General features: G+C 45.7%; 1 protein-coding gene across 7 annotated transcripts in view; it reads left to right on the forward strand.

The window, feature by feature from the left end:
* The window catches only part of LOC121573461 (spermatid perinuclear RNA-binding protein), a 252881-nt gene that overhangs the window by 169270 nt on the left and 67156 nt on the right, over positions 1–16455 (forward strand). For 6 of the 7 annotated variants that reach the window (XM_041885474.2, XM_041885476.2, XM_041885473.1 and 3 more), the window contains 3 exons: positions 34–180; positions 962–1100; positions 1382–1429. In XM_041885474.2, the coding sequence (XP_041741408.1) occupies positions 34–180; positions 962–1100; positions 1382–1429 (334 nt within the window). Of the gene's footprint in view, positions 1–33; positions 181–961; positions 1101–1381; positions 1430–15465; positions 15917–16455 lie in introns of those variants that run through there. The other variant, XM_041885479.2, reaches the window with a different exon arrangement.

The following is a 16455-nucleotide window of genomic DNA, read 5'->3' on the forward strand; positions in this document are numbered from 1 at the left end:
TGTGTGTGTGTGTGTCTCCCTCTCTCTCTCCAGGTGGAGGTGGATGGTCAGAAGTTCCGGGGGGCGGGGCCTAATAAGAAGGTAGCGAAGGCATCTGCTGCGTTGGCTGCTCTGGAGAAACTCTTCTCTGGTCCCAACGCCACCGCCATCAAGAAGAAGAAGATCATCCCTCAACACGCTGTACGTTAGCAATACTGTCTCTCTGATCAGCTATCAACACCTTGTGTTTACAAGAGTCTGAGGGGTCAGTTAGCATCATCAGTCCTTTAGAGCAGGGCTCTCTAACCCTGTTCCTGGAGAGTCCTGGAGGTTTTCGCTCCAACCCCAATCTAGCGCACCTGATTCTAATAATTGCTGGTTGATAAGCTGAATCAGGTTAGTTACAACTGGGGTTGGAGTGAAAACCTACAGGACGGTAGCTCTCCAGAAACAGGGTTGGAGACCCCTGCTTTAGAGGAACAAGTCTGATCACTTATCAATACTGCTTGTTTACAGAAGAATCTGATCAATAATTTATCTTTAGAGGAAAGTCCGATCAGTAATCAATACTGCTTATTTACAGGACAATCTGATCAATCATTTATCTTTAGAGGAAAGTCTGATCAGTTATCAATACTGCTTGTTTACATTTACATTTACGTAATTTAGCAGCCACTCTTATACAGAGTGACTTACAGGAGCAATTAGGGTTAAGTGCCTTGCTCAAGGGCACATCGACATATTTTTCACCTAGTCGGTTCAGGGATTCGAACCAGCGACCTTTCGGTTAATGGCCCAAGGCTCTTAACCGCTAGGCTACCTGAAGAATCTCATCAGTTATCAATACTTCCTCTCTTACCTTCTCAACCTGATACAGTCTCTAATAGAGATTATTTCCAACTATCAGTACAGCCTGTTTACAGGGTAGTCTGATCAGTCATCAATACTGGTTGTTTACAGTGCTGTCTTTGTGTCCCTGTAGACGAAAGGTTCCCTAGCTGCAGTGGTGGCAGCCTCAGCAGTAGCAGCCCAGGTGGCCAGGGGGAGAGGTAGAGCGGCAGCCCTAACCAGAGGAGCCTTCATTACCACAGCCGCTGCACCAGGATACACACAGATACCAGGTACATGGAAGTATGTAAATGTCTGTGGGTGTACGTGTGTGTGTGTGTGGGTGGGTGATCGTGAGTGTGTGTGTGTGTTTTGTCTCTGTCTGTCCTGTTCAGTCCAGTTCCCTGCCATAACTGTATGGTGTGTGTGTGTGTGTGTGTGTGTGTGTGTGTGTGTGTGTGTGTGTGTGTGTGTGTGTGTGTGTGTGTGTGTGCGTGTGCGCGTGTGCATGTTACCATTATGTCCAGTTATCCAGCGATGCTAATAGTCCACATGGCTTTAACATGTCTGACAGGCTTCGGGACTCCATATGGATACAGTGCTGCAGCCGCCCCAGCCTACGGTAAGTCACGCCTCCAACCCGTTCTCTGAGTCTATGGGGTTAACGCCTGCCTCACCTCACTCTTCTTTTCCTTCCTACACCTGTTGGAGGCCCTACTGGAAAATGATACTGTACATTCCCATTGAATCTGAAATGGAAGAATTGGGAAAATCTAAAAGCTAAATTAAAAGTGGAACTGATCATAACCTTTTGGTTCTTACTGTGGTTGGAGCAAGCCTTGCTGCGCTTCTTCGCCTGCCTGAGTGTCCAGACTGCTGCTTGTTCTGTCTGTCTGTCTGTCCGTCCTACCGTCCCCTCCCCCATCCTGACTCTCTGGATATCTCTCTCCTCTCCTCAGTGTAGCCCCCCTGTTCTCTATCCACAGCCAGACACAGCCAGATACCCCATTCAAAGCTGCCCAGCCAGGCAGAGACCGATGCCACCAACACACACAGGGACAGGCTATATGGGTTATACACACTAACACTACCTCTCTAGACTACCTTCTAACCAAACCTAGCTCTACTGTAATGCAGTACAGTATACACACACACACAAAACCTCTTCCAACCAATTGTATCTCAAAGCTCTACTATATCCTTATAAACATGGATACATTAACAGCGTAACTGTTTAATTCACTCTACACTAGGGCTGTCCCCGACAACAACAAACAAATCTTAGTCGACCGAGACTGTTGTCTGCAATGTTCCCTCTAATATTTTGTGGCACTGAGCAAATTTCAGGTCTGCTGAGCGCAAACTTGAATGTTGTGAAAATTCTGTGCAACTTCCAGGCTGTACCTGCTTTCAGTTACAGTTTTAACAGTGGCCAAGTAGGCTACTGTTGCTATTTGATCATAATGTAGGCCTACCCGAGTGGCCTACCATCCAAAACAATGGAGAAAATGCAGCCCTTAACATTTCTACATGGAAATAGCTGTTCTATCATTCAGCCTACAGTAGCAGCCAATGTGTGGTGTTCAATGTAGGCCTACAATACATGAGACTTTTGAAAAAAACATGCAGGGCTTGACATTAACCTGTTTATCCACTTGTCCATCAGACAAAGAGGTGACTGAAAATATTGTTGTGTTTAATGCAAGAAATCACTTTACAAAATAAAATGCATTATTATTCCCCTACCATTATTACAGAGAATCAGACAAATTATGCTACCCTCTGCCTATTGGCTACTTAGCTTATTCAAGCCTGTCTCAAATTACAACACTGCCCCTTTAAGACAAAAACAAAGCTCTTTACCTGATTTGCTTTTCAAAGATGTCTAGAAATGTACACGTTTTGTGCTCTTGTAGGAAGCAATCACTCCCCTATTGCTGACTACAAATTATATATAACTGGGCTAATAACTCACTAACTAGCAAAGGATGTGAACAAAATGTGCACGTGGCTACATGCATCTCTTGCTTTGATCTCAAAACCAGCGCATCTACTCACGACCACAGCTGTAAACACAGTCCAGCTCAAAGTAAATGGCACATATCCATAGATGGCAAAGGTCTATTTGCATATAGGCCTACTGCAGCTCTGATTGCTGGCTGAGTCGTGCGCAATAAAATCCTACTCCGATGCGTTCTGCCTACAACAAAATCTCTTGCATAGTTCGTTTTGTTTCGGTATGTTGCATTGAAAGTGGCTAATATTGCATTGATTCGACCACTATTGCCACAGTAAAGGAAAACGTTGATAGTGTTAACTAACGGGGAAAACTAGAAAGTTGAGTGAAGTTCAATCTCGTGCTCCTCCCCGTGGGCTGATATTTCTTCTGCGCACTGTGCGCCAGTCCCCACGCAACTTAGAGGGAGCATTGGTCGTCTGTTCTTTAGACCAATCGATTGGTCGAAATTTTTAAAGCGTGTATTCTTCCCTATATAGACCCACCCTATGTGTTAACAAAATCAACTAGGCTATATGTAGGTTACTAAGCTCGTCTGATGCTTTAAGCGCACTGGGATTAAATAATTAAGACACACAAATGACTCAAGAGGGAGCCAGAGATCAAGATAGTCTAACCAGAAGAAAATAAAACTTGACCCTCCTCCAGCTGCTGCTGCCATTAAGCTACACCAGGGGTCGGCAACCTTTTTCATTTGGAGTGCCAATTTATCTTACCATTTCTACCGATCTGCGTGCCACTTATGATTTTCATATTCATATTTTCGTGGAACAGTTTCATTTCATTTATAATAAAGTTTTCGTATATCAAAATTATCATGTGGTTAATCAACATTTTAAGTAACTTTTATTGCCATTGCCAACTATGTACAAATAGCCTACATAAGCCAACAAATAAAAACTTTGAAGCCTGCAGGTAGAAAATATCCTGTTAAAAATAAATATCCTATAAATCACATTGTCTACGCACTGTCTGCAAGGAACTTGAAACATTGTATCAACTATCAACTTGGTCCGACCTGAAGCTTGCGCTAGCCAACTTGCAAAGTTGTATAAAATATTCTGGGCCCTCAGAGTTTCCTGCACCAGTGAGCTCCGGACAGACACAGCTGTAGGCTATTTGCGCAAGGGATAAGAATTAATCAGGTAGGCCTATTTTATGACGTTTCCACCGGATAAGAGCATGACATGTTTTTCCCCTTTCACACCGAGTGGTCGAAAGAGAAAGAGAGCTGGTAAGATTTTTCTAATAGGCTACGTTGAGGAACTATTGTTATTCTCAATGGATGTAAAAACAGACTTTGTTTACTTGCTGTTTGAGGTGAAACATGTTTTACTTTGAGAAGCTCCACAGTGGTGGTGAGTTAAGACAATCAGAAATACTATCAGATCCCCAAATGGGCACATTTATAGGCCTACAATTGCATGCAGGCCAGGTAGCCTAGGCCTACTTCTATGTATAATCAGGTGCACATCTTTACTCAACATTGACCAGAGCACTACAAATAAAATATAATTAATAAATTGACAACTCATAAATGGAATGAAATAAACCAAAACTTGTTCCTCACAAGTGTAGCCTAGGTTGTGCGGTCTGCAAACAACGTGTCCACTCTGACATTGAGAACGGTAAAATACTGTAATAATAATATATTGAATGAATTAACAGAAATGACCTTAGCCAGACAAACATTGTAGATTATAAATTATGGGAATTAAGGGTAAATGTACTGCTGGTGATACTGGTGTGCCTCCGCAATGCATTAGTCCAATGAGACATGCGTGAATCAGACAGGTGTCTCGTGTGCCATATATTTTATATATATATATATTTTTATATATATATATATATATATTGTGATGTCACGAGAGGCTGTGTCCTGGAGGGACGTTACATCCCCCTGAGATGGCTGCAAACCCAGACAGCTATGGCTCCATCTGCTGGTATGGTCGGGAACTCCAACCCTCTATGGCCAATCTTCCCACGCAGCTGAAACCAATCAGGAGCTGATGAGCGGAAGGTTTGTTGAAGGGAAGAGACACGGTCTCCAAGCGGGGCTCTCTGGAGGACAAGAGTGCTGCACGTCCACTTCCATGAGGAATATAAGGATTTGGAGATACTTACCTTTGGGAAATACTCACCTTTGGATATATGCACCTGTGGAAATACGTGTGGGACATTTGGAAGGACGTTTTGCTGGGTTGGCCACTAGCTGCAACGTGGAAGACAGTAAGACTGGGGAAAAGTTATTTGAGGAGGGAGAGTTATGATTTTGGATGTGGAAGAGACATCCCTGAACTGTTAACCCTTAAGAGCCACCAGAGAACAGTATTGTGTTATACTTTCGTTAGTTTCCCAAGACCTTTAATAAAATCCTTGTTTTGGTTGAACCTGGTCTCCTTGCACTACTTGAGCAATCCCGCTGAAAGCTGTGTAGCCTCTCGTGACATCACAGATGGTGGAGAATACGGGCACGCCAAGCGTTAATAGTGCATGTCAGAGGAGGATACCGAAGGTTTGATCACCCAGTTTTCCAAGTTGGCCGTAGGCTCCCCGCCGACTGAAATGGAGGACATATTGAAAGCCCTTGTTGCTGGCCAGCAAGCCCAGATGCAAGTAAACGTGGCTCTCTTGGAGGAGCAAAAGAAAGCCAACCTTCTGAAGGCAGAGGAATTGCAGTTGCAGAGACAGAGGGTGGTCCAAAATACCCGCCCAATAAAGGCAAGTGACTTTATATCTAAGATGGGAGCTACCGATGACATTGAGGCATACCTGCATGCATTTGAGGCCACGGCCACTAGGGAAGCCTGGCCCAAGCAACAGTGGGTTGGTCTGTTAGCCCCCTTTCTAACCGGGAATCGCTGAATGCTGTCCGGGACCTGGGCCCTGACCAGGTTACTGACTATGATGCCCTGAAGTCTGAGATCCTCAGCAGATATGGACTCACAAAGTTTGGTATGGCCCAGCGCTTTCACAGTTGGACCTTCCAACCAGACCAACCTCCTCGGGCGCAGATGCATGAACTTGTCCGAATCGCAAGGAAATGGCTGGATCCGCAGAGGAATACAGCAGCGGCGGTGGTGGAGGCCGTTGTGGTGGATCGTTACCTACGCGCCCTGCCTTATGAGGCAAAACGGTTCATCAGTCAACAGGCCTTGACCACGGCTGATCTGACCGTGGAAGCTGTGGAAAAGTACCAGGCCACCGCGGAGATGCTGAATGCTTCCCGAAAAGACCCCAGGAGTGCGGCCCCACCACAAATGAAAAGAACCCGTCCAAAGGGACCCCAAGGTCTCGAACCCAGCCACGTCAGGACTTATCCCGGCTCCAGGGGGGAGCCAGAAACCAGGCGGGTCCAAGAAGAGTACACCAGGAGGGGGGAAACTCGACAGTGTTACCGGTGTGGGGAGATGGGACATATCTCCTGGCAGTGTGGGAAACCAGCCGAGGAACCTATGCCCACTGCGGAGTCCTCCCGCTCAGCACCCACACACCGTTTTGCCTCGCTCTTGGGAGTCGTAGATGGCGGCCCCGATCGACCCCCCACCTGCCCGGTAACTGTGAATCACCATGATGTGGAGGCCTTACTGGATTCTGGTAGCCGGGCCACCCTGGTGCGTAAGGATTTGGTGGGCCCAACGTGTCTGACCCCCGGGGAAAGTCCTCCCAGTTTCCTGTGTCCATGGGGACACCAGAGAATACCCCATTACTGAACTTACAATGACCAGCACACGGGGAACCATACACACGACGGCGCGGGGTGGTTGATTCCCTCCCCGTCCCTGTCCTAATTGGACGAGACTGCCCAGCCTTTTACCCACTCTGGAGAGAGTCTCAGGAGAGGATAACCCGAGTACCTCGGAAACGGAGAGGCAAGACTCATCCTGGGAAGGCTCCGGTGCAATCCTCCGAGTTACTCACTCCCGCCCGGGCTCTGATAGGGATGGCAGGTGCCCAGACCGACACCGAGACTGGTCCGGATACGGGAGAAGAGAACGCAGCCCAGGAAAGTGCTCCGTTCTCCAGTGAAGAAGACGTCCCAGGCACCCAAGAGCTTCCCCTCTCACAGGCCAGTATGGTACGGCTCAATTACAAGATCCTACTCTTGCAAATGCCTTAAGAAATGTGCAGGTATTAGAAGGTGTAGTGTTAGGTGATAAGACAACCCCTACTTACCCCCATTTCGCAGTAAACCGGGGGTTAGTATATCAGATAGTCAAGAAAAATGAGGAAGTGCATGAACAGCTCCTCGTGCCACAGCCCTATCGGGCCACAGTACTCAACCTAGCCCACACACACCCGCTAGGGGCCCACTTGGGGGTAGAGAAGACTAAGGAAAGAATCATGCAACGTTTCTTTTGGCCAGGAGTACACAAAGAGATAGAGAACTACTGCCGTAGTTGCCCTGAGTGTCAGCAGGTTGCGCCAAAGCCCACATATAGAAACCCGCTCATTCCCTTGCCCATTATCGAAACTCCTTTTGAGAGGATTGGATTAGACATAGTCGGGCCCTTACCGAAAAGTGCCAGGGGACATCAATACATTCTGGTCATTCTGGACTATGCGTCCCGGTACCCGGAGGCCATTCCGCTGAGGAAGGCTACATCCAGACAAATCGCCAAGGAGCTGTTCCGTCTCTCAACTAGTCTGGGAATCCCAAAAGAGATATTGACGGACCAAGGGACGCCATTCATGTCCAGGGTGATGAAAGAACTCTGTGCTTTACTGAAAATCAAACAGCTGAGAACCTCGGTCTACCACCCCCAGACAGATGGCCTAGTCGAACGTTTTAACAAAACACTAAAATCCATGCTGCGGAAAGCGGTAGGGGAAGATGGGCGCAACTGGGATCAGCTGTTACCATACATATTATTTGCGGTGAGAGAGGTACCTCAGTCTTCTACTGGTTTTTCACCCTTTGAGCTCTTGCTTTCCTACAGACCCAGAGGACTGCTCGACATCGCCAAGGAGGCCTGGGAGGAGCAGCCATGCCAACAGCGGACACTGATCGACCATGTAAGGGCTATGAGGGAGAGAATGAAGGCCATCTATCCCATGATGCGGGAACACCTGGAGGCCAGTCAGCGGCAACAGCAAGCCTCCTACAACAGATCTGCTCAACCCAGGGAGTTTAAGCCGGGGGACAGAGTGCTGGTCCTGGTGCCAACCGTTGAGTGCAAATTCCTGGCAACCTGGCAAGGACCATATGAGGTCATTGAACGCATGGGAGAAGTAAACTACAAGGTGAGGCAACCAGATAAAAGGAAAACTGAGCAGATTTATCATGTTAACCTTTTAAAGAAGTGGCACGCCAGAGAGGCGCTGTTCAGCTCTCTACCCCCACAGAGACCCAGGAACCGGCGCGAGAAGAGGTTCAGCTGGGTCCAAATCTGTCCCCACATCAACGACAGATGGCCCTGGAACTCGTGGAGCAGAACCAGGATGTCTTCTCCTCCCTTCCCGGTCACACAGAGGTGGTCCAACATGAGATCCGCACCATGCCTGGCCGAACGGTAAACCAGCGCCCGTACCGCGTGCCAGAGGCTCGTAAAGTGGTTATACAGAAGGAGGTAAGGAAGATGCGGGAGTTGGGAGTAATCGAAGAGTCCCACAGTGCCTGGGCAAGTCCCATCGTACTAGTTCCCAAGCCAGACGGTTCAGTACGATTTTGTAATGACTATCGAAAGTTGAATGAAGTGTCTGAATTTGATGCATACCCAATGCCTCGTGTCGATGATTTAATAGACTCCTTGGGGGCATGCTCGTTTCCTAACCACTCTTGATCTCACAAAAGGCTACTGGCAGGTGCCCTTGACCCCCGGCGTCTAAGGAGAAGACAGCCTTTGCCACCCCGGAGGGGCTCTACCAGTATACCCGACTTCCGTTTGGTCTCCACGGGGCACCTGCCACGTTCCAACGCCTGATGGATCGAGTCCTTGCGCCCCACAAGAGTGTACGCAGCGGCTTATTTGGATGATGTTGTTATACAAAGTCAGGATTGGGCCAGCCACCTACCCCGGGTACAAGCGGTGCTGGATTCGCTCAGGGAAGCAGGGCTCACGGCAAACCCGAAGAAGTGCAAGGTGGCCTTCAGTGAGACAAACTACCTGGGGTACACCATTGGGCGGGGGTTGGTCAAACCACAGGAAGCCAAACTGCGGGCCATACAGGACTGGCCGCAGCCCATCAACAAGAAGCAAGTAAGGTCATTTTTGGGCCTCGCTGGCTACTATAGACGCTTTATTGCAGATTTTGCTACCATAGCTGCACCGTTGACGGAGCTGACGACCAAACGCCACTCACGAATGGTGAAGTGGAACCCTGCGGCGGAGGCGGCTTTCCTCAACCTGAAGCGAGCACTCTGCTCCAGTCCGATCCTGGTGGCACCAGACTTCAAGAAGGAATTCATTGTCCAAGCGGATGCTTCGGAGGTGGGTCTGGGTGCTGTCCTCACCCAGGCACATGACGGTGAAGAACATCCCATTCTCTACCTAAGCAGAAAGTTACTTCCAAGAGAGAAGAACTATTCAACGGTGGAGAAAGAATGTCTGGCTGTAGTCTGGGCCCTGGAGTCCCTTCGGTTCTATCTCCTGGGCCGACGTTTCATGGTGGTATCTGATCACGCCCCTCTGCAGTGGATGGCCAAGAACAAGGAATCAAACAGTAGAGTAACCAGATGGTTTTTGAGCTTGCAACCGTTTAACTTTTCTGTTGTCCACAGGGCTGGCAAGCACCACGGCAATGCGGACGCCCTCTCCCGGCGTGATGCCTTCTTCGCTGCCTTTACCCCGACGAGGACGTCGGTCCCGAGGAGGGGGATGTGTGATGTCACGAGAGGCTGTGTCCTGGAGGGACGTTACATCCCCCTGAGATGGCTGCAAACCCAGACAGCTATGGCTCCATCTGCTGGTATGGTCGGGAACTCCAACCCTCTATGGCCAATCTTCCCACGCAGCTGAAACCAATCAGGAGCTGATGAGCGGAAGGTTTGTTGAAGGGAAGAGACACGGTCTCCAAGCGGGGCTCTCTGGAGGACAAGAGTGCTGCACGTCCACTTCCATGAGGAATATAAGGATTTGGAGATACTTACCTTTGGGAAATACTCACCTTTGGATATATGCACCTGTGGAAATACGTGTGGGACATTTGGAAGGACGTTTTGCTGGGTTGGCCACTAGCTGCAACGTGGAAGACAGTAAGACTGGGGAAAAGTTATTTGAGGAGGGAGAGTTATGATTTTGGATGTGGAAGAGACATCCCTGAACTGTTAACCCTTAAGAGCCACCAGAGAACAGTATTGTGTTATACTTTCGTTAGTTTCCCAAGACCTTTAATAAAATCCTTGTTTTGGTTGAACCTGGTCTCCTTGCACTACTTGAGCAATCCCGCTGAAAGCTGTGTAGCCTCTCGTGACATCACAATATATATATATATATATATATATATATATACAGTACCAGTCAACAGTTTGGACACACCTACTCATTCGAGGGTTTTTCTTTATTTTTACTATTTTTTACATGGTAGAATAATAGTGAAGACATCAAAACTATGAAATAACACATATGGAATCATGTAGTAGCTTCACCTGGAATGCTTTTCCAACAGTCTTGAAGGAGTTCCCACATATGCTAAGCACTTGTTGGCTGCTTTCCCTTCACTCTGCGGTCCAACTCATCCCAAACCATCTCAATTGGGTTGAGGTCGGGTGATTATGAGGCCAGGTCATCTGATGCAGCACTCCATCATTCTCCTTCTTGGTAAAATAGCCCTTACACAGCCTGGAGGTGTGTTGGGTCATTGTCCTGTTGAAAAACAAATGAGAGTCCCACTAAGCGCAAACCAGATGGGATGGCGTATTGCTGCAGAATGCTGTGGTAGCCATGCTGGTGCCTTGAATTCTAAATAAATCACAGACAGTGTCACCAGCAAAGCACATCACACCTCCTCCTCCATGCTTCACGCTGGGAACCACACATGCAGAGATCATCCGTTCACCTACTCTGCGTCTCACAAAGACATGGCGGTTGGAACCAAAAATCTCAAATTTGGACTCATCAGACCAAAGGACAGATTTCCACCGGTCTAATGTCCATTGCTCGTGTTTCTTGGCCCAAGCAAGTCTCTTCTTATTATTGGTGTCCTTTAGTAGTGGTTTCTTTGCAGCAATTCGACCATGAAGGCCTGATTTACGCAGTCTCCTCAGTTGATGTTGAGATGTGTCTGTGACTTGAACTCTGTGAAGCATTTATTTGGGGTGCAATTTCTGAGGCTGGTAACTTTAATGAATTTAGCCTCTGCAGCAGAGGTAACTCTGGGTCTTCCTTTCCTGTGGCAGTCCTCATGAGAGCCAGTTTCATCATAGCGCTTGATGGTTTTTGCGACTGCACTTGAAGAAACATTCAGAGTTCTTGAAATGTTCCGGATTGACTGACCTTCATGTCTTAAAGTAATGATGGACTGTCATTTCTCTTTGCTTATTTGAGCTGTTCTTGCCATAATATGGACTTGGTCTTTTACCAAATAGGGCTATCTTCAGTATACCTTGTCACAACACAACTTTATTGGCTCAAACGCATTAAGAATGAAAGAAATTCCACAAATTAACTTTTAACAATGCACAACAGTTAATTGAAATGCATTCCAGGTGACTACCTCATGAAGCTGGTTGAGATAATGCCAAAAGTGTGGAAAGCTGTCATCAAGGCAAAGGGTGGCTACTTTGAAGAATCTCAAATATTAAATATATTTTGATTTGTTTAACACTTTTTTGGTTACTACATGATTCCATATGTGTTATTTCATATTTTTGATGTCTTCACTATTATTCTACAATGTAGAAAATAGTAAAAATAAAGAAAAACCCTTGAATGAGTAGGTGTGTCGAAACTTTTGACTGGTACTGTATATATTTGCTACAGCTTGACTAACAAAATATTGGTCGACCAACAGCCTGTCGGCCAAACAATCGACCAGTTGACTAAATGGGGTCAGCCCTACTGTCCACATAGTGTAGGCTTCCCACTCCTAGACTAGACTGGCTGGTTCTCTGGCTAGACTTGCTGGTTCTCTGGCTAGACTGGCTGGTCCTCTGGCTAGACTGGCTGGTCGGTCAGTCAGCTCTGCCAGGCAGCCAGTAGCGTGTCCCCCCAACAACCACAGCAACACTCACGATGCTTGTTGAATAATATATACATACTCTCTCTGCCTCTTTCTCGCTCTCTCTTTTCCTCTCCCTCGCTCTCTTCCTCCCTCCCTCTCTCTCTCTCTCTCTCCATCACACAAACCCTAATCTTAGAACAGACTGGTCCTTGTGTGTTGTTGCGTGGCATTGGGAGGCCCCTCCCCTCCGTCACAGAGAGATCTTTCTATTTCTGGTTCTGGGGGCTTTCAATGAGTCTTATGTGCAGGATGGGAGACTGGACCGGGCTGGTTACAGGGTAGGCACAACACATTCTAGTAGGAACCGCCAGAGAGCCATGGGTTCGTATTCACAAAGAGTGTCAGAGTAGGAGTGATGATATAGGATCAGATTTGCCTTTGAATAAGACTCTGTGGACAGGTGGAACCTGATCTTAGCTCAGCACTCCTACTCTGAGATGCTTTTTGAATACGGGCCTTAGCCTAGCAGGGGGTTGGACTCAAGGCTACATACTCCTTTATTTAGACTGGAGCGGAGTGCTGTAAGTTTGGTATCATACAGTTATACAGTGGGTATCATAAGTATTCACCCCCCTTGGATTTTTTTCACATTTTGTTGCATTACAAAGTGGGATTGAAGCAGATTTCATTGTGATTTTTTTGTAATTGATCTACACCTATTACTTCATAATGTCAAAGTGAAAAGAAAATTCTACACATTTTTACAAATCAATACATTTTGTTATAACTAAAATATTGTTGTTGCATAAGTATTCACCCATTTTGTTTAGGGAGAGAATCACATAAGTTAAATGGACTCACTCTGTGTGAAATAATCGGGGTTTACTTGAAGAAAGGACAAACCTGCACTCAGTGAAATATTCTTGAAGATTGAATGTATTGTTTTTTAGCAGCAGAGGTCAGAACAAACGGACGGCAGCTTTCGTCAGCCTTTGGAGAACAATAGACATTTACCCAAATGTATAGATGACATCACATTGCCGTACTGTTATTATTTACAAAAAGAAAGACAATGTGTTTGTTCTCCAAATGCTGACGAAGGCTGACGCCGAAACGCGTCCATTTGTTCTGACTGCTACTGCTAAAAAAATACATTAAAAGTTAAAGAATTTTTCAGTGAGTGCAGGTTTTTCCTTTCTTCCAGTATATGCCTTTTGAACCCGGCACCCAAATACTTTTTGTTACTACTACAAGAATTTGAGCTGAGCACATCAATTTGTCTTTCTATAATAATAGGGGTTGACATGATTTTTGAATGACTACCCCTTCCTCTGTCCCCCACACATAAAACATCTGTAAGGTCCCTCAGTCCAGTATTGCATTTCAAGCTCAGATTCAACTACAAATATCAGGGAGCTTTTTTGAAAGCCTCATAAAGAAGGGTACTGATTGGTAGATGGGTAACAATAACAAATCAGACATTGAATATCTCTTAATAATGATGCTGTGGATGATGTATTAACCACCTAGACACCTCAAAGATGCAGTCGTCCTTCTGAACTTAGCTGCATCATGTATGCAACAATGCACTAAAGTAATACTGAAAAAAAAACACGACAAAGGTATACACTTTTTGGCCTTAATGCAAAGCCTTATGTTTGGGGCAAATGCAACACAACACATCACTGAGTAACTGGTATGCTTGACATCGGCAAAGACTGGGTAAAAGCACAGGCAAAATTCTAGAGGAAAGCCTGCTTCAGTCTGCTTTACACCAGACACTGGGAGAGGAATTCACCTTTCTGCAGGACAATAACCAACAACACAAGTCCAAATCTACATTTCCATTTCCATTTACGTCATTTAGCAGACGCTCTTATCCAGAGCGACTTACAAATTGGTGCATTCACCTTATGATAGCCAGTGGGACAACCACTTTACAATTTTTATTTTTATTTTTTACATTATTATTATTATTTTTTTTTTTTTGTGGGGGTGGGGTAGGGTTTATTCCTTAAAGAGGTAGGGTTTCAAGTGTCTCCGGAAGGTGGTCAGTGACTCCGCTGTCCTGGCGTCGTGAGGGAGCTTGTTCCACCATTGGGGTGCCAGAGCAGTGAACAGTTTTGACTGGGCTGAGCGGGAATCTACACTGGAGTTGCTTACCAAGAAGACAGTGAATGTTCCTGAGTGGCCAAGTTACAGTTTTGATTTAAATCTGCTTGAAAATCTATGGCAAGACTTACAGTTGACATTTTGAAATTAATAATGGGCAAATATTGCACAATCCTTGTTCACACTGCAGGCCTTAATACATTCAACTAATTAGCTAGGTAACTATTTCGCTTTCTAGCACATTCGCTCATTTGTTTGTAGAAAATTAACAACCTAGTTAGCTTCCACATGTTCTTGTCAAACTGTCAACAGAGTAGCTAGCAAGCAAGAAGATATGCCAAGTAACAGTCTAAAAGCCACTTGAGGGCAAATAAATCAGATTACTTATATAATCAAGATATTAGTGTTTTCATTTTCATTAATTAAATTTTTTTTTTTGAATTTTTCTTCCACTTTGACATTACAGAGTATTTTGTGTAGATCGTTGACAAAAAAATATAATTAAATCAATTTTAATCCCACTTTGTAACACAATAAAATGTGAAGAAATCCATATAACTGTAAGGTCTAAAATACCCAACTTAATCCTTAAGCCCTGCTATATAACGAGTGTTCCTATAGTACCCACCCAGTCGTGTCAGTCAGGACATTATTAAGGAAGTCCTTGTATTTGGCTTTCCTGGTATGTCCTGTCCACTAACCCCCCCCCCCCCGTCCCCCCCGTCCGTCAGTGCTTCGGAGATGCTGTTGCATGCTGGTTAAGCCTCCCCACTACAGTCTGTCTATCTATCTATTTATCTATCTCTATCTATCTCTATCTCTATCTCTATCTCTATCTCTATCTCTCTCTCTCTCTCTCTCTCTCTCTCTCTCTCTCTCTCTCTCTCTCTCTCTCTCTCTCTCTCTCTCTCTCTCTCTCTCTCTCTATCTCTATCTCTATCTGACACTCACTGGTGTGTGGCGCTCAGCCTCATGTTGCTGCTTTGGGATTTCTATATGGGTTCAAGACTGTGAGAAACACACACTCAAGAACACACACTCAAGCCCAGACCACAAGAATATCCTTTCCATATTACAGTACCTGTAAAAAATGAGACAAAGAAACCAGCCAACCAACCACAGCCCTGCATTGTTCACCACCATTGACATTCTGGTCTTCCTTCCCCCTCTCTCTCACATTGCCCCTCTCTCTGGGATCTACTGTATAGCTCTGCACACAGGGTCTGTCTAGGGCCTAGACCATAGAAATTGAATGAATAGAGCAATGCTGCTTTGATGGATAACCTGGTATTCTATTCATTCTAGTTCTGTGGCCTAGACTCTGGGTATAGTGGCTAGTAGATCAGAACAGAAGCGTGTGTTTTTCTTTTGCCCTGCCTGCTGTGGACTCATGTGGAGTATTCTCTCTTTTCATGTCTCCCCTCAAGGTTTCTCCCCCAACAGAATGCTTCTGTTGCCTATCATGAAAATGCCTGCCTACCCCGTCCCCCACTTCTCCTTCTTTTAGCACAGGGGCCCCAAAACACCCCACTAGAAGGGAATTCGTCTTGTTTTTCCTACATATGGAGGGAAAAGTGAACTAAAGGACTTGAGTAGAAGATGATTTGTAAAAGAAGTGTATTTCCAACTTTTGCTGATAAAAAAAAAAAAAAAAAATACTTGAAGGATTTGTACTGTGAATTTTTACCTCATTCTTTGGAATCTAAATTATATCAGCCTTTTTTTGTTATTTGTTGTACCTGTTCTTCAGTAGGAAGGATTTAGGCCTTGCAATTTGACACATAACACATTCTCTGTAAACCTGAGCTGTGTGAAGGATGCATAGGAATTATAATGAAACTAATGTGGACAAATAAAACCTTTTATATCCTACAACAAGCTGAGCACTGCCTGGTGTCTAACTGAAACTAGGGACAGGAACAGGATATACAGCCTCCTACAACAAGCTGAGCACTGCCTGGTGTCTAACTGAAACTAGGGACAGTAACAGTATATACAGCCTCCTACAACAAGCTGAGCACTGCCTGGTGTCTAACTGAAACTAGGGACAGTAACAGTATATACCGCCTTATGGGCTTCAGTATTGTAGCACTCTATTTGGCTATAGAAGCTATTTCTTGGTTGGAACAGGAAGTTACATAGGAAGTTGCATGGCCTTGACAGGAAACAGGAAATGCTGCCGTTATGAACAGTAGGTAGAGTGTAGGCGAATATGGTGGTGGCATGGGAGCAGAGTTCGTAGCAGTGTACTGATTCAGTACCAGAGGTCAACAGCAGGGGTCAGCAACTAGAATTAGCCGCAGGCTGATTTTTGTCAGAGCAGATGGTTGGGGGGCCGGAACATAATTATAATAATTTGTACACTGTAAATTGACCACAACTAAAAGCCCCAAAATACATGTTAATAGATAGAAGCT

The sequence above is a fragment of the Coregonus clupeaformis genome, chromosome 9 (genome assembly GCF_020615455.1).
Source record: "Coregonus clupeaformis isolate EN_2021a chromosome 9, ASM2061545v1, whole genome shotgun sequence".
Lineage (NCBI taxonomy): Eukaryota > Metazoa > Chordata > Actinopteri > Salmoniformes > Salmonidae > Coregonus > Coregonus clupeaformis.